Source organism: Gopherus flavomarginatus, chromosome 3 (assembly GCF_025201925.1).
Source record: "Gopherus flavomarginatus isolate rGopFla2 chromosome 3, rGopFla2.mat.asm, whole genome shotgun sequence".
Classification (NCBI taxonomy): domain Eukaryota; kingdom Metazoa; phylum Chordata; order Testudines; family Testudinidae; genus Gopherus; species Gopherus flavomarginatus.
The window spans coordinates 102146262-102165158 of NC_066619.1; the positions used below are offsets into that span (position 1 = coordinate 102146262).

The following is an 18897-nucleotide window of genomic DNA, read 5'->3' on the forward strand; positions in this document are numbered from 1 at the left end:
ATTAAAACACATTGGTGGAGCAGCATGAGTAAGCCCATGTTGCATCTATACTGTAGATAAATAAGACAGCTGGTCAAAACTTTTCAATGCAAACATATTTTTCATGAGAAATGGCCTTTCTCAAAAGCATTAGGTTATCTAAAAATTGCTGATTGTTCAATTTTAATGAACATTCAGAAATTTGGTTTCTTTTAATTTTGAAATTTTGGGTAGCGTTTCCCCCCCACTTTCATCTCCCTTCTTCCTTTCTCACTCATTCTTTCTGGGAGTATTTTGAAAAGTTACACAATATGAAAATAGTGGGACAAAGGGGGAACTCCCCCCGCCCCAAAAAGAATGTTAAAAAATTTGAATTTTTTCAAAAAAAATTGCACATTTTTTCAAAAGAAACAAAAATCTTCAATATTGAAACCTTCAGAATTGAAACAACTTTGAACATTTTAAATTTTGTGTGAAATTTTTCCATAAATTGAAGGACTGCTTTGTCAATCCACCATTTACATTAGCTGTGAATTTACTTAAAAGAAATAAAAGCTTGAAGCTGTTAAGTATGATACATTATTATCCAGACTCTTATCCAAGAACTTTTACTAGAATACTACAATACACAGCATGATCATAAATGAGAATGATTGTCTCCAAAGGAGAAATTATGTACAGGAGTTGGAATGACATATCAGGAACCACTATCAGATTTGTACTTTGTTTAATAATGACAAGCACTGTAAAACTATCCTTAGTGTTTGCTTTTCAGACTCAGTTCTAGGTCCAGGACCATCTATCTCATAGTTTAACAAAATATTTAGCTTCATATTTTCAAATAAGAGCTTCATATATTAATCTTTAATATGTCATGTTGTTTGTGTTTAAAAAAAAAAGTCAGTCTTAATCCACAGACCTATTCTGCAATGCTAGCATGAGTAAAAATAATCATATTTTTTTCCTCAGTAAAGTAAACATATATGATTCTGAGTACACACATTCTGTGGAATTCAGTGAAGTTATTCTGGATTTACGTGAAGGCAGAATTTGGCTAATTAATAGGAAAAGAAAGGTAGAGGAGTTGTTTTGTTTTTATTTTAAATGTTCCCTTACCAGTATGCATGCAGTCTGCCAAATTCACTGCTGGAAAAAATGAGCATAACTCGATTTCAGAAGTGGCAACTTCAGCCTTAGCAATTTTTAAATGAGAAACTGTCATAGTTTTGCAAGAATATGTACCTTGTAAAGAAGAAAGCCCACTTTTTCACATCCCATCTCCATGATCATATGGAATATTATTCATTTTATTACCTATTATACACTAAATATTTTGGATGAGCCATTTCTCAATGAGTTTATGAGAAAGGAAAGAAACAAGTGAAAAGGAGACAGCATCCTATTTTTTCCTTATTATCATCTCATGGAATTACATATTTTATGTTCTTTGCCATCATTTTAAAAATGAAAACTTGAAAGAAGATTCACGTCATCAATCCACATAAATAAGTTTTTCATCTTCACTCCCAAAATATATGTCTGTTGCTGAGCTTCCATAACCTGAGAGTGAAGAATTCTCAGTCATCTGTTGAGTACAATATGCACCAGGAAAAATGACTTGGCATTCCTGCAGGAGATGAGTCATTCATATATATATATTTGGTTGTTTTTCTTTACAATGAAGCCTACATTGAAGGAACCACCACTAACTGTAATGCACACACAACACTATGTTGATCTACTCGGGTACAAGGATATAAGACTGTTATTACAATAACAGAGTGAATTATTACTTGCTTGTCTCTTATTACAAACTAGAGACATGCAGATAAACAATTTCATCTTGATTTTCATATCATTAGCCTATGGTATATTTTAGATGGGTCAATGCTGAGATCATTACCAGAATTCTACATTTTTGCATTGCGCAGTCACTTATCTTTTAATGCAGTCCATTCAGACCTTAGTGCTATGCATTGCAATCTTACTCTAACTTGATTTACACTATTGCAAGTCTATTCACTTCACTTACTGCTTATTGCCCCTGCGTACTGTCAGTAAGTGAGATCAGAATCAAGCTCAAAGGATATATCAGCCAATCCAGCCTGCATATACTTGATAAGTGTGATTGTACAGCCCAGGGGAGAGAGGAGTTAAGGTGGCTTTCCCGGAGTACTGAGTCTGGAATGCAATGCAGCTAGAAGTAGAATTTCAGCACAAACCCCCCTTGATTGACTAGAGACAGAATGTCATTTTCATACATACTCTGCCGTACAAACGGTGAATATTTTTTACTTGCACATTGCTTCAGCAATGTACCCAAGTTTTATATGTATGAGCACATCCTGCCATGTTTTATCACTTATTCTCTTATATTCTTAACAAAAGAAAGAATTGCATATTTCAAATCCCTTTAGTTGATTTGAGGGAAATTCACTCTGAGTACAACTTAGAATACAACTTAAAGGAACCACAACCTAAACTTTATGACAGAAAGCTTCAAGTACAGTCCTGAGCAGGAGTATTTTCAATAAATTTTATGGACCAAATGAAGTGTGTAGTGCACACTCGCCTCTCAGGTTTAATTCTCAGGTTACAGTGAGCTTGGAAAATTACTATTTCTTGACCTAAAAGGAGGTTAAAACATTTCACTGGAAATCGATTCATTTTAAAGTATTTAGTACTGTTCATAGTTTGTAGAAGTATACATGACAGGGCTGGTTTCAAATCGGCACTTTATGTAACAGTTGTGGAAAGTCCATCATACAGAAAGAAATCTGAATGAGTATTTAACAAGATGAGTCATTTTGTACATTTTTTTTCTCCTAAAATATAAACTAGAACAGGAACTCAAAAATACAGATATGCTGGAATTCTTCTATTCATGTACATATCTGCATGGCAAGTAGCAGCAAAGTGATTTATTACCACCACCACCCCCAAAACAACAAAAAAACTTTGTGTTTTCCCCTACTATTTAAATGGGTATTTTATTATACATCACTAAATAATGTTGCATTCAACAAAATATAGGGTAGGTCAAATTCATTATGGTGTAACTCCAATGAAGCCAATGTGGCTACAGTGGATCAGGTCTGTATTCAGTCACCAAAGATGATGTAATTGTGCCAAGAATGAATTTACCCAAATGTGTAGGGAAAATATTTTGAGTAGGATTTTCAAAAGTGCTCAGTGTTGACCTAATTCTGCTCACACTGAAGTTAAAGGGAAAATTACTGCAGTATTAATTTGGAACAGAATTAGGCCAACACTAAGTGCTTCTGAAAAATCCTAACCTTTTGGAAGATGGTAAAACACAAATTTAATTTTGCTCAAATTGACTTGCAAAATCAAGTGCCCCTAATTTATTTTGGGAGGAATTATAAGGATCGTAGATGCTGTGATCCATAATTTGACATATCATGGGAGGTCAAAAGGTCACTGCATTATTCATCAATGAATGAATGTTGAGAACAGATATCTGATTAGAGGGGAAGGAGATGAGGCAAAAGGTGGCTTCTTATAAATAAAGCAGCAAAGAATCCTGTGGCACCTTATAGACTAACAGACGTTTTGGAGCATGAGCTGTCATGGGTGAATACCCACTTCGTCAGATGCATGTAGTGGAAATTTCCAGGGGCAGGTATATATATGCAGGCAAGCTAGAGATAATGAGGTAGTTCAATCAGGGAGGATGAGGCCCTGTTCTAGCAGTTGAGGTGTGAAAACCAAGGAAGGAGAAACTGGTTTTGTAATTGGCAAGCCATTCACAGTCTTTGTTTAATCCTGAGCTGATGATGTCAAATTTGCAGATGAACTGAAGCTCAGCAGTTTCTCTTTGAAGTCTGGTCCTGAAGTTTTTTTGCTGCAGGATGGCCACCTTAAGGTCTGCTATAGTGTGGCCAGGGAGGTTGAAGTGTTCTCATACAGGTTTTTGTATATTGCCATTCCTAATATCTGATTTGTGTCCGTTTATCCTTTTCCGTAGCGACTGTCCAGTTTGGCCGATGTACATAGCAGAGGGGCATTGCTGGCATATGATGGCGTATATTACATTGGTGGACGTGCAGATGAATGAACTGGTGATGATGTGGCTGATCTGGTTAAGTCCTGTGATGGTGTCACTGGTGTAGATATGTGGGCAGAGTTGGCATCGAGGTTTGTTGCATGGATTGGTTCCTGAGCTAGAGTTACTATGGTGCTGTGTGCAGTTACTGGTGAGAATGTTTCAGGTTGGCAGGTTGCCTGTGGGCAAGGACTGGCCTGCCACCCAAGGCCTGTGAAAGTGTGGGATCATTGTCCAGGATGGGTTGTAGATCCCTGATGATGCATTGGAGAGGTTTTAGCTGGGGACTGTATGTGATGGCCAGTGGAGTCCTGTTGGTTTCTTTCTTGGGTTTGTCTTGCAGTAGGAGGCTTCTGTGTACACGTCTGGCTCTGTTGATCTGTTTCCTTATTTCCTCGTGCGGGTATTGTAGTTTTGAGAATGCTTGGTGGAGATTTTGTAGGTGTTGGTCTCTGTCTGAGGGGTTAGAGCAGATGTGGTTGTACCTCAGTGCTTGGCTGTAGACAATGGATCATGTGATGTGCCCGGGATGGAAGCTGGAGGCATGAAGGGAGGCATAGCGGTCGGTAGGTTTTCGGTATAGGGTGGTGGTAATGTGACCATCACTTATTTGCACCGTGGTGTCTAAGAAGTGGACCTCCCGTGTAGATTGGTCCAGGCTGAGGTTGATGGTGGGGTGGAAGCTGTTGAAATCGTGTTGGAATTTTTCTAGAGTCTCCTTCCCATGGGTCCAGATGATGAAGATGTCATCAATGTAGCGTAGGTAGAGAAGGGGCGTGAGTGGACAAGAGCTGAGGAAGCGTTGTTCCAGGTCAGCCATAAAAATATTGGCATATTGTGGGGCCATGCGGGTGCCCATAGAGGTGCCACTGATCTGGAGATATATATTGTCATTAAATTTGAAATAGTTGTGTGTGAGGATAAAGGCACAGAGCTCAGCAGCCAGTTGTGCTGTGGCATCATCAGGAATACTGTTCCTGACAGCTTGTATTCCATCTGTGTGTGGGATGTTCGTGTAGAGAGCCTCTACATCCATGGTGGCTAGGATGGTGTTTTCTGGAAGGTCACCAATGCGTTGTAGTTTCCTCAGGAAATCAGTGGTGTCACGGAGATAGCTGGGAGTGCTGGTGGCATAGGGTCTGAGTAGAGAGTCCACATATCCAGACAGTCCTTCAGTGAGAGTGCCAATGCCCGAGATGATGGGATGTCCAGGATTTCCAGGGTCATGGATCTTGGGTAGTAGATAGAATAACCCCGATTGGGGCTCTAAGGGTATGTTGATTTGTTCTGGTGTTAGTGTAGGGAGTGTCCTGAGTAGATGTTGCAGTTTCTTAGTGTATTCCTCAGTGGGATCTGAGGGAAGTGGCCTGTAGAATTTGGTGTTGGAGAGTTGTCTGGCAGCCTCCTTTTGGTAGTCAGATCTGTTCATGATGACAATAGCACCTCCTTTATCAGCCTCTTTGATGATAATGTCTGGGTGGTTTCTGAGGCTGTGGATGGCATTGCGTTCTGCACGACTTAGGTTATGAGGCAAGCGATGTTGTTTTTTCACAATTTCTGCCTTTGCACGTCAGCGGAAGCATTCAATGTAGAGGTCCAGACTGTCATTTCGACCCTCAGGAGGAGTCCATGTGGAGTTCTTCTTCTTATGCTGTTGGTGGGAGGGTACCTGTGTATCAGTGCGCTGTTCAGTGTTGTCTTGAAAGTATTCTTTGAGTCAGAGATGGCGGAAGTAGGCTTCCAGATTGCCGCAGAACGGTATCATGTTGGTGGGGGTGGCAGGGCAGAAAGAGAGTCCCTGAGATAGGACATACTTTTCTTCTGGGCTGAGTGTGTAGTTGGATAGATTGACGATATTGCTGGGTGGGTTGGGGGTACCACAGTTGTGGCCCCATGAGGCAGGTAGGAGTTTAGACATCTTACAATCCTTTTTCCTTTGTAGAGAGGTGAAGTGAGTAATGTAGATCTCCTGTCTTGTTTTAGTGAAGTCCATTTGTATGGAAGTTTGGTTATTAATGAGAGTTTCCAGGTTGGAGAGCTCTTTTTTGATGTTTTGCTGTTTGCTGTATAGGATGCTGATCAGGTGGTTCCTCAGTTTCTTTGATAGAGTATGGCATAATCTCTCACTGTGGTGTGTGTAGTATGTAGATAGCAGTGGATTTTTTACCTTTAGTCCATTTGGTATGATGTCCATCCATTTGCATTTGGAAAGGAAGATGATATCTGTCTGTATTTGTGCAAGTTTCTTCATGAATAATAAAACTCCTTTATTTTTAAATATGAAATGTTCCAGGCTTTTTGGATTCACATGATGTCTATGGGAGTTAGGTGCCTAACTTGATGAGTATCAGAGGGGTAGCTGTGTTAGTCTGGATCTGTAAAAGCAGCAAAGAGTCCTGTGGCACCTTATAGACTAACAGACGTATTGGAGCATGAGCTTTCATGGGTGAATACCCACTTCGTCAGATGCATGAGGTGGTTTTGAAATTTCCTGTAGGTGCCTATGTGCATCTTAGGCATCTAAATACTTTTGCAAATCTGGTCCTAAGTACCTTCTTTGAGCTACTGACACCCACTATTCCATCTTCCTCTCAGGCCAGAATGGGCCTGCAATCTTGTCCAAAGTGCTTTAAAATCAGCAACAGTACAGTTTATCCCTTTTCTATGCAACCCCAAATCAGTGAAGACCCCTGCCTCTTGAAGTAAGAAGTTGCCATCTAGTATGATCTAGTTTCTCAAAGAGGGCATAGTTTTCTATTCACTAACTTTTTAGAACAGCAGTGAGATTGGAATGAAAAAAAATCTTTAATATTTTAAGTCATTTTAACTGTGTTTTGCGTAGGCTGACCATACAGCAAGTGTGAAAAATCAGGACAGGAGGTGGGGGGTTATAGGAACCTATATAAGAAAAAGCCCCAAATATCGGGACTGTCCCTATAAAATCAGGACAGCTGGTTACCCTAGTTTTGTGAGGTGACTGTAGTTATTATTTATTGTAAAGAAGAGAGGAAAGGAACCTAAATTCTTTCACATTTCCTCCACTTTGTCAGAGCATTTATGTATAATTTTCAAAAGCTGCATTTCCTGCCCAAACCCTTCTGTCACAACTGACAGATAGACTTTTGTTACTCCAGTATCACTTAAATAATTTTATGAACACTTAGAAATGAAGTAGTAATTATCCATCTCTCTTATGTGCTCCTGAGATATCTGAGACATGATCAAAAATATAAAAGAGAAAAGTTTTCCCTAGATGAGAAGCAGTGAGCAACCTCTCTCTCACACACACACATACACACACACACGGCTCTTTTGAAAGCAGCCCTGCACTCTAGAGGATGTGAGGAAGCTACAGCAATTCATACTAGCCCTTGGTAGAACCCTACCATCAGTACAGAGTTGATGAGAGAGCCTCTCAAAAGCCAGCCTTGTAAACAGGACTCCAGCAGGACCCCCTTCAGGTACCTCTCAACTGTTCTTCATTTTGGCCCAAATCTTGCCTCTATCCGACATTGATATTGTGGCACAGATTCATAGATAATAAGGTGAAATGGGTTCATTATAAATCCTGCATAGCATAAGACAGAGGACCTCACCCAATAATTTCTGTATCAAGTTCATAACTTTGAGGCACAGCATATCTTTTAAAATATATTCACTCATGATTTAAAATAACTGGTCTTGATTCATTCATCTCATTCCTTTAAATCATTGACATTAGAAATGCAGTCTTATACTGTATAAATCTTCAACTATTTTTAAATGTTATTAATTTGTGTCTTTGGCCACATCGTCTTCTACATTTCTTACTGAGCCAGTAAGAAGGGACTTTAAAGACACAGTGAATGTAAATTGTTACTTCTGCTCCTAACTCCCTTAAGTGCATTTGAAAATAGCACCCTTAATCACAGTAGTGGCAGGTGGGAGCGGTTTATCTCCTGTGTTTCTCTGCCAAGAGCCTTGTTGAAGATGAGCTGTTTCCCTGTTTTTAAACAGCTGTTCTAATTTCCCCCCTTCCTCTAATTTGTTAGTCATAGTCTGAAGTAAATGTGATTTCCCTCACTCATGAGGGATGATTCCTAATTATTATTTGTGCTATGGTAGATCCCAAAGACCCCAATCAGAATTGAGACCTTCTTGTTTTAAACTAGTAGGAAGACGTCTTTGCCCTGAAAGCTTTTGATCTAACTGGAAAAAAGTTACAAGTGAGTGTAAGAAACAATAGGAGGGAAATGGGAAGAAGGATGAATGTGACAATAAGATTATAGTGATGTGCACAACTTGATGATTCCAAGTCATATGTGATATTTCAATAAAAAAATAAGGTTTTAAAGCTTTAAAAGTAGTACTCAGGGTGGTGCAGCCTGTGTGGAGACCTATTCTACGTCCCAGGAGGCTGCAATACAGTGAAGTGATGGCACTGTATGCAGGGAATCAATGGGGAAGGAAAATCAATAGTAATATACACAATATGTGCCCTGTATTCAACAAAAATAGAAAATCAGTGTCATAATTTGGAGACTGGGAGATGTGCTTTGTGCATACTTAGTAAAATAGTGTCTCCCCTGACATCAGCAAGTCAGATCATTGCTATAGTTAATATTAAGCTACTCAGGAATTCCCCTCCCTGATGCAATTCCTCATAGACTGTAGCTGTTCTGGAAATTTCTCCTCATTCACTCTGAGGGCTGCTCTTTGCTGTAATGGGCTTTAGTGAACATCTGGTCTCATTCCATTCATGGTATGAATTTTGTGGTGGTTCTGGCAAAGACTCTTATCTGTCCTTTTCTATTTCCTCTGGGAAAGCAAGTGAGTCCTTTATATTTAGGACTATAAAACTGGCTAATTGCTACCTTTATAGGAGATCTGAATTATCATTAGAAACATGAGGCTATAGAGTTCCTGGACAGTCCCAGATAATAGCATTTTTCCCATAGGGTAAGATGCACATAATTTTGGAGGAACACAGCTGACTTTTTTGAGCGACAAGAGGGCCATAGTACAAGATAATGCTTCAGGTTGCTTTCAAATCTGCCTGTTGCTGTCTCAGAACATCTAAGCAGAGCTGTAATCAGAATTGGTGAATGAATGTATCAACTTTAAATCTTAATTTTGAAGGTTGTGGGCTCCAGAATAAAGAATTATTTATTTGTTTGTATGGTGGTAGCTCCTAGGAGCCCCACTGCAGTAGGTGCTATGCATACAGAACAAAGAGAAGGATCAGTGCATTAAACATGGAGGGACTGCTCAAAGGGATCAGGACCAAGCCCCTAGTTCAGCAAAGTTCTTGAGTATCTACCTAACTTTAAGGGTGTGCGTAGCCCCATTGACTTCAATAAGATTGCCTAACTTTATGCATGTGAACTGACTTTTAAGTATCTTGCTGAATCAGAGCCTGAGTGATGAGTTATGATGTCACACCATTTTTAGCATCTCTAATAAATGTTTCCATGACACAGATTATTCAAGATATTTGATACTGTCCAGCAGCTTTTATAACATTTGTTCCATGCCCAGTGACAAATGTTCTAGGTCACCCACCTTATTCTCAATGATTTAGGGTGCAATCTTCTGTTTAAATGATCCAGGTAATTCTGCACCTTAACATCTGACTTCAAAGAGATTCCTTTTCCTCTGATTTGTTCTATATCACTTGTCACTAAAATAAAAGATGGTAACTGTCCAAAACTTTTGAAAGACATTACTTAGTGTAAGCATTAGGCATACCATAAGTTTCAGCGATCTTGGAAGGTAAAACCTACAAGCAAGGAAACAGAATTATATTTAGGAGCTATTGGATTAAAATGCCTCTCTATGTGTGTATGTATGTATATAATGTGAAGTGATGTGATTTTGACTGTTTTTGCACTGGATCTATAGCTGTGTAGCTTGATTAGCTTTTGTGGTGTTGTTCCTGATTTACACTGGTACAAGTGAGATGAGAATTGGGTGCTTATTTTGTTGTATAAGACATTGGTACCACAGTTATTTTCAATTCTAAATATTGGGAAATACTGTGGTTTCTCAGATGTTACTGTCTGTAACTGTTGGTAAATGCTAACGTTTCGTCTCAGCTTGTACCACTACATGACTTAAGGGTAATTAATCACTAGAACAAATTGCCTACAGAGGTTGTGGAATCTTCATCACTGGAAGTTTTTAAGAACAGGTTAGACAAACACCTGTCAGAGGATGGTCTAAATAATACTTAGATCTGCCTGAGGGCAGGGGACTGGACTAGATGACCTATCAAGGTCCCTTCCAGTCCTACAATTTTTATGATTGTAACTCTTATAAACATTAGAATTTTTCATCATGATCCTAGGCAGACAAAACAAGTAAAGAGATCAGTAACGGTATAGGAATAATAATGGGATATGTTTTTCAATGTAATCAAGATTCCTTGATATAAAACCAGACTGACAGGAACTAATTTTTTTTTATGTCCTCTGACCATTTACTTCCATACTCACAAGCACTGGCTGCATCTTTTTCTTTTTTTAGCTCATAATCAAGCATCCTCAAGTGTATATACAATGTTTGCCTTCAAAAGTTATAGCCCCAGATGTACCACATATTAATACCTGAGCTATAACACGGTTATTTCCTCTTCTAAATATAGGTAAATACTATGAAATCTCAGATATTACATCTAGTATTGCTGGTAAATGTTGACATTTTAAGGGTAAACAATGAATAATATTCATGGTATATAATATGCAAAGAACACAGTACCTATACATATAAAGGTTTATTTTACAAGAAATTTGACCTCTGTTGTGGGAGAAGAGAGGGTAAAGAAGCAACACAACTCAATGGAAAGTCACTAAGACACTTATACTGATTCTCATCTTACTTGCACCAACTTCACATAGGTGTAACTCCAATGACTGCAGTGACATCACTCTTGATTTACAATATCTTAAATAGAGGAGAATCAGGCCTGAAGTATTTTATTTTTTATAAATAAAACAGTAGCATCTTAAACTCACAAAAGAATTAAAATAATGCTACTTGAACTACATTCAAATTTGATGCTGAATATGGACTGAGAGTTACAAGGAACAATATGGATAAATCTTTGGTCTGACATGGATTGGTCTATCATTAGGTAATAGAAAATATTACTAAGAAAGATCTGCTCTTGACTAGAGACTACAGTATTCCTTCCAAATCTGAGTGCTCTACACAGACGGACAGACACACACGTACCCAGCAAAGTCAACCAACCAAACAAAAGGAAGTACAACTTCACACAACACATCAACCTGTGGAACTCCTTGCCGGGGGTGTTGTGAAGGCCAAAACTATAACAGAGTTCCAAAAAGAATTAGATAAGTTCATGGAGGATAGGTCCATTAATGTATATTAACCAACAGGGTAAAGGATGCACCCCTATGCTTTGGGTGTCCCTAGCCTCTGACTGCCAGAAGATGAGAGTGGACAACAGGGGCTAGATCACTCAGTGTTTGTGTACTCTGTTCATTCCCTCTGAAGCACTGGCATTGGCTACTGTCAGAAGAGAGGATACTGGGCTAGACGGACCTTTGGTCTGACCCAGTATGGCCATTCTTATGAGTGTTCTACCTAAAGATCCAGGGAATTTTGGAGATGGCTGGCTGAGTGATGCCTTTGTGTCCAACTATGTGTTCTTGAGAGGATTTAACTTTATTGAGTTTTATCTGAAAAGTATCATGATTCACAAATAGTAATGCTGAATGCATAAGGTATGCATTATTATAAAGTACAGGACCTTAAAATCAGTGAGAAGTAAGATCTTGTCCTCTAGAATAATCAGTGAGGAGAATCGGAGAGAGATGGAACAACAAAAAACATTTAGGACAAGGTAATGCCATAAAATCATTGAAGCGAAAGAGCAAAATGCTGAGGCACAAGTACAATTTGAGGCTGAATTCAGTTTATAGATCCAGTATCCTTTTGAAATTCTCAGGGCAGAAAAACAGTTTGATTATTTCCAGGTGTATTCCTGCTGGAGGGTGTGCTACACCGACACAAAATCAACAAATTGATTTGCAGGTGTGAACATTGTGAGAAACAGTATCTTAACAATCTCAGAATACTGGAAACCCAATTTTAAGTAACCTGATTGCAGGAAGTCCCATTGTTAGCCATTTGGAGATCCCATGGTAGTCTTCTATAGCTTTATGTATGTTACCTAATGCTGAGGCAGCAAAGAATCCTGTGGCACCTTATAGACTAACAGATGTATTGGAGCATGAGCTTTCGTGGGTGAATACCCACTTCGTTGGACCTACTTTTACAAATCCAGATTAACATGGCTACCCCTCTGATACTTGACACCTAATGCTGAGTTTGTTAAAGCACATCAACATTTATAAGCAAAACAGAGAGAGTAGGGCAGAAAGGATATCCAGATTCCTTAAAGTATTTGGGAAAGTGCACTACATGTGCCCTCTGAAGGCAAGCACAATATTCAAGTTGGATTCTCCCTTCATTCAGGAAAGTGAAATTTTAAAACGGAGGCCAAATTCAGAGGTGAAGTTTGTTTAATTTACACTTTCACACACTCAGTTAGACACCCTCAGACAGTGACTCCATTGATCTAACTTATGACTACTAATCAATTCCATGACTATCTATAATGGTGTAGATTATACAGTGAGGAGCCATAAGGAAATGTAAGTTAAAATTGTTTTTGGCTACTTTAACTTGCACCATTTTATACACTCTTTCTAGCTGCTTTTTCCACCCCTTCCGTTCTGGGGTTTGGCATATGAATAAAAACTTACACTTTTTAAAAATCAGACTCAGTGGGTCAAAATTAAAAGTGATATGTAATTACTCTGGTTACATAGGTGTGAATCTTAGTGAGTCTGTAAATCTACAGGAAGTCTAAATTGGTGAGGGGGATAGAAGAAGAGTGGTATAGTAATACTTAGTGGGACATTGCCAAATATCTTAAACACAATATTTGATCTACTTTAAAATTGCTATAATAGGAAATACCCTAAAGTAATATAGGAGTTTGTGTTTAAAAAGCTTTAAAATATACTACATTGACCCAAAAATTAAAAATGATTTTTTATAGAGGCTTAGGATTAGTCTCTGTGGATATATTTGCGAGTTTTGCTGACATCATAGAAACTAGGAAACAAGCAGAATAGCCACATTAATTCAAAGCTTCTTTGTGTATTCATAATGTTTCATTTCCAACACTGAACATTTATGTGCCTATAGAAAAGTTATATAAGGGTAATACAGACCACGGAACATAAAGAAATAAAATATGTTACTGTAAAGAGTATGTCAAAGAATCCTAGCAGAGTCCACAGCCGTTACCGGGCAGATGTAAAGGAGGAGTGGTCAGAAAAGGGATACACAGATGATTTTTATTTAAATGCATCCATTTTTAGTTTGTTTCATCTCAGGTGCCTTTTGCTGAGGTGTGCTGCATAACTCCTGACCAGGTGAACATTGTATTCATTGCATTCTTTTGGATACTTCATGTTTGTCATTTTACTCAGTTTGGCATGTTTTTCATCCTGCCCCTAGCCAGAGTAGGCTAGGGGAATATTTTAGACTTGGCCCATAAAAACAGAATGGTTAATCCATCAATCTGTGAAGACAGTTCACAGGACACCTTAAAAAGATATGGAGGAATGCAACAAACATCACACAGAATCTTTTTTAAATGAAACATCAGCCCCAGTATATTAGTTTACTTACATAATTATAGTTTAAAAGTTGCACTACATTTATTGTTCATATAATTGATTTATAGTTACATTAGTCCTTAAAAGCAGCAAAGAGTCCTGTGGCACCTTATAGACTAACAGACGTATTGGAGCATGAGCTTTCGTGAGTGCATCCGACGAAGTGGGTATTCACCCACGAAAGCTCATGCTCCAATACGTCTGTTAGTCTATAAGGTGCCACAGGACTCTTTGCTGCTTTTACAGATCCAGACTAACATGGCTACCCCTCTGATACTTGACGTTAGTCCTTAAATGGATTTGTCATTTACAGATGCACCAAGCTTGCTAATAACTCGCAAACCTTTAGACATGAGATTATCCTAATGCATGAGTTAGTAATGGTAGATATTTTAGCTCCATCAGTGGTTCATCCGTGCCTGTGCTTAAACATATGCAGCAGCAATTAAATCCATGTCTCATTTTAATTATATGTCCCCTTATGTCTTGACACCATCATACGATGAATCAGACGCTGATCAAGCCATAAACAATGTGATATGTGTTATTCAGTATTTCATACAGTATTACAATTATTATTTTCATTGCTATAGCCCAGTCATAATTGGAGAAATTCCATTGCTGAAAATTTCAAACCAGTTTTAAAAGCAAACGTAATTAAACTGGTTTGAATTTTTGGGAACTTTTTCCATCGTCAGACAAGAGCACAATTCACAATCTAATTTTAACAAGATGCAACAATTGAATACAGAAAAAAGACCCCAAAGGTAAATAGTGAAGCTAGTTTCCAAGAAAAAAAAAGCATACAAATTTGGTTGACCTTTTCCACTTTCCTATCAAAATTTTAAATGTTAATGAAATGTTAACTTCACAGAACTCCGAGAGTTCAGCTGCTTCTCTGAAATTCACTCAACCACTGCAAAACTACAGGCTCTGCGAAACTGAGCTATAAATATCGTAAGATCAGGCTCATTCACAAGGTGTGCAGTGTTTAGAATAAGGCAGGAAACTCAGTGGGAGCAGTTTGGAGCTCAGAACTTTTGACAATCAAGTCACTTATTTAGCTGCCAAAAACATAGATTTAGGAGCCTAACGTTAGTGTTTTATTATATTGGCATATGTCTTTCCAGTGGGTGGTGGATGTTGAGTGATTAATGCCACCGGTATTCCACTGACCTGTCTTCTTGGCATGAGGAAGGGCACATGATCACAGCCATCAAAAGATGGAGCATAAAAGGAAACAAAATGGTATTCCTGGAATGGAGGAGAGAGGCACCCGATGACTCCCATCCATACCAACCTTCAATGGAGTAACCCTTGCTAAGAAGAGAGATACTCCCGTGCTCAAATTGCTGAGGAGACTATCAGCAGAAATACAAACCTTAGCTCTACAGAAACACAGAATCTTTTGGGTTATTCCCAAGAACAATGACCATTTTGGTTGAGAATGAACCACAGAAAGGTGCAGTATGTCCCCATCTCTACATGCTGTTCTTGTATATCTGCCAGGCTGATCATGAGTTAGCTAATACAAACTGTCACCCTGATCCAGAGCAGCTGTCTAATTACAATTTTGTTATTATTAATTACAGAGTAGAAAATCATTTGTAATTAGCTCAGCCTAAATCATAGTTTAAACAGCCAAAAATTGCATTACAAACTAAAGTGTAATTAAAGCACTACACTAAAGTGTTTATTTAAACCCAGTTTAGTTACTGCAGATTTTCAATCAGGTTCTCAGTCTCATACATAGATTTAATTAGTCTCCAGTACTGACAGCATACTACATTTATTCATTAAGCATCAATATTGCCGAACAAATGTAAATAAAATTTAGACAGGGATTCTTTAAAGGGACAGTCACAGAAACATCTGGGTGAGATAATGAGGCTGGGGATGATGTGAATGTTAATAAGCTTTCAGTACTGCTCTGGCATCTCTAGCTCTTTGAAGGAGAAGGAACAGTCTCTGAATGTTTGCACTGGGGTTTGACAGCAGTAGTGATCCTATTTGCAATGGTCTAAAGTCACTATCTGGATTACTGTTGATGATCTATATCAGTGGTCCCCAACCTTTTCGTCTGGTGGGCGCCAGACGAAGGACCGTGGCAGCGATGGAGCATCTGCCGAAATGCCGCAGAAATTCAGGAGCGACACCTCTCAATGATGCCGCTTGTCAGCACCCACGGGCACCACGTTGGGGACCCCTGATCTATACAGTATGCTTCCAAATAGGCTCTGTTCAAGGTCTGTAGGATAAGATTTCTTTCAGGTGTATTATTTTTCAACAGGGGGAGGGAGAACAACACGCAAGCACTCCATAGATTTTCTTAATTTTAATGTAGCCAGCTATAAAAAATCATCTAGGGAGTAGTATATTTAAGAAATGTATTTACATTCTTATAGGCAACATTTTTTTCTCCCAGTGGTTGTTGTTAGAAACATGGCAACTAGCTAATATGAAAACACCATTGGTCCCATTCAGCCCTGCCCTAATTTAACTTCAGTAAATTTACATGAGAAATAAATCTCATGCCACAACTTTTTTTTTAAACCATGGCTAGGAAAACTGACTTTGCCATCCAAATATTTAAACAGTGAGCTTAATGTGCAAGATTAGGTTTTTGATTTTCAATATTCCAATTTTCTAGAGGATTTAGGGTTTTGATGTGGGCTAAAAACAAAGCATGCAAATTTAGATATCTATAAATAGAATGAGGCTGATTTCCCATCCATCAATACCAATATTTTCACTAGTGTGACTCCCCTGAAATAAATATTTACACTCATGCAAAGCTGTTATAACAAATTACTGTGTTCTTCCCTGCCACTTCACCACAATAATGCCATCTTCAGCTCTTCCTTGTGTCCCAGATCCCACAATGAATAAGACAGGACACACAGAGGTTTAGTTAGAGTAAAAGCCTCAACTTTTATTAGGTATCATATAGCAGAACTAGGAGAAGCTCATACCAGACTGCTCATTTGTGGGGTCCCACAAGAATCAATCCTCTGTCTATTCCTACCCAATATCTATGTGCAGCCACTAAGAGAACCGGTAAGATGACATGGACTCAAGGGCCAGCAGTATAATATGCACATACCACACAGCTGATGACATACATGACCACACTGCTATCACCAAGATGGCTTAGTGCTTGGATGAAATCAACTCATGGATGAAGAACAGCAGGTTGAAGCGAAATCCAGGCAAGATCGAAGTTATGCTGGCTGGTAAATGAAAGTGTTTTGAGGAGTTTGCAGCTTCAGTGCAAAGCCTCCTTTTGACTGAAGGTAAACACACACAGTTGGTCAATTCAGTAGTTTAGGAGCACACTGAGATTCCTTGCTGATGCTAAGCTCTCACATAGTAGTGCAGACAAACAACTCTGGCAAGGAGACTCCAATCTATATTGGGGAATGATGACTTTGCTAACACATGACTTCATCTTCTGACTGGATTTTGGCAATACAGTATATTTGGCCATGAAATCATCAGCCCTTAGGAAACTTCAGCTAGTTCAGAATGCTGCAACACATCTCCTCAGCAACACAAGCTACTTCAATCACATCACACCTTGTCTCCACTTTCTTTATTAACTTCCCATGGAATATCAAGTCCAATTCAAGATCTTGGTTCTTATGTTTAAGGGCTCAACACTCTGGGCTTCTTAGATGTAAGAGAGCTGTTCACCCACAAGGGTAAAGCTCATTTGTACAGGAGATGAGATTTCTCTGGGGCCAGTCCAAAATCGTGGAATCACACAGGAACTAAGGGATTGTGTCCCTAGCCTCTGTTTGCTAGAAGTTGGGAACAGGTGACTGGGGATGGATTACTTGATGATTACCTGTTCTGTACATTCCCTCTGAGGCACCTGACATTGGCCCCCTTCAGAAGATAGGATACTGGGCTAGATGGACCTTTGGTCTGACCCAGTATGGCCGTTCTTATGTTCTGATGACCATCGCAAACCACATCACCTTCTGCTTGGAGTGCAAGGTGCACATCTTCAACTTTGTCTTCACTAACACAAAAAAATAGCAGTATGTATATATGTTTTTAAAAACCTAACAAAACTCTACCAAAACAAAACAGATTTTCACTGGAGAGAGGACAGAGAGAGAGTGAGAGAATGAACTTAACATGATAGATATTAGTTGTGCTGCTAAACATACTTCTGGAAGGTTCTCAGATACTATGGTGATGAAACTGGTATAAGAACTTCTAGAGAAGAGACGAGAAGTGTATATGCGCCCTATATCAAATACATCCATAAAGTATGCATTTAGAAGTGATTGTTATAATCATATTGTTGCACTCATAAAATGACATTTTACAAATCTTAATTGAATAATAAAATAATAAGGGTTTATTGCAAAAATTATGCTTCTACTAAGCCTAAGAATGCTCAAAAAGTTAATAGTATTTGTTACTTAAATGTTTCCATTCCTATCTTGTTTATTTCATTTCAAAAGAGTATAGATCAATTATTAAAACCTGCAGCAGCTTGCAGCAAATCAGCTGCTTCAACTTCAGCTCTGCACATTCTGCCAGCAGACTGTTTGGAGCTGCCATTGCTTGCGGGGAAGCCAGTTCTTACAGAAAAGCCAGAAGTTTAAAAAAAAACTGTTTTGTTTTATTTTAATCTCAGATCATTCAAAACTTGGATTTCCTAAAAGAAATTTAAAAAATAGGCAGTGCAATAGATGATCATTGGCAACCCCATTTTAGGTCTGTATGTGGCCTGTGGCTGTCCAGTTATAGGGTTAGTCTGCTGAGGGTTTCTCTAGCTTGCATGAGTGAATGTAGTACACATGACTACAATGGCTGCTTTGTCATATAAAAAGGTGTTAGCTGATGAATTGCTGTCTAATTTATTTGCTATTTAATAAAGATATTGCATATGTACATAATATAACCATGTAAATGTGGGTGTATAATTTTATAAACATGTGGTGCTCATATCCACAAGATAAATCATGCATCTTATCCCACCTCTCCTGAATTCACCCCTCACACCATCTAACATTCTAAGCTTTCAAACAGCTTCATACCATTCTGACATTTAAAAAAAAAAATACCTCTTCTACAAGTGTGTTCCTCTTCCCCTTCCCCCCCATGAATTGAAACTGAGTGTGTGGTGGTTCTGAGTTCACA

The 18897-nt window shown here is 38.6% G+C and overlaps 1 protein-coding gene across 1 annotated transcript in view; it reads right to left on the reverse strand.

Moving 5' to 3' along the window:
- Positions 1-4058: 4058 nt before the first annotated feature.
- The window catches only part of LOC127046728 (uncharacterized), a 62252-nt gene continuing 47413 nt past the window's right edge, over positions 4059-18897 (reverse strand). The window contains exon 2 of the mRNA XM_050944219.1: positions 4059-4530. Within this exon, the coding sequence (XP_050800176.1) occupies positions 4191-4530 (340 nt within the window). The 3' untranslated portion in view covers positions 4059-4190. The remainder of the gene's footprint in view (positions 4531-18897) is intronic.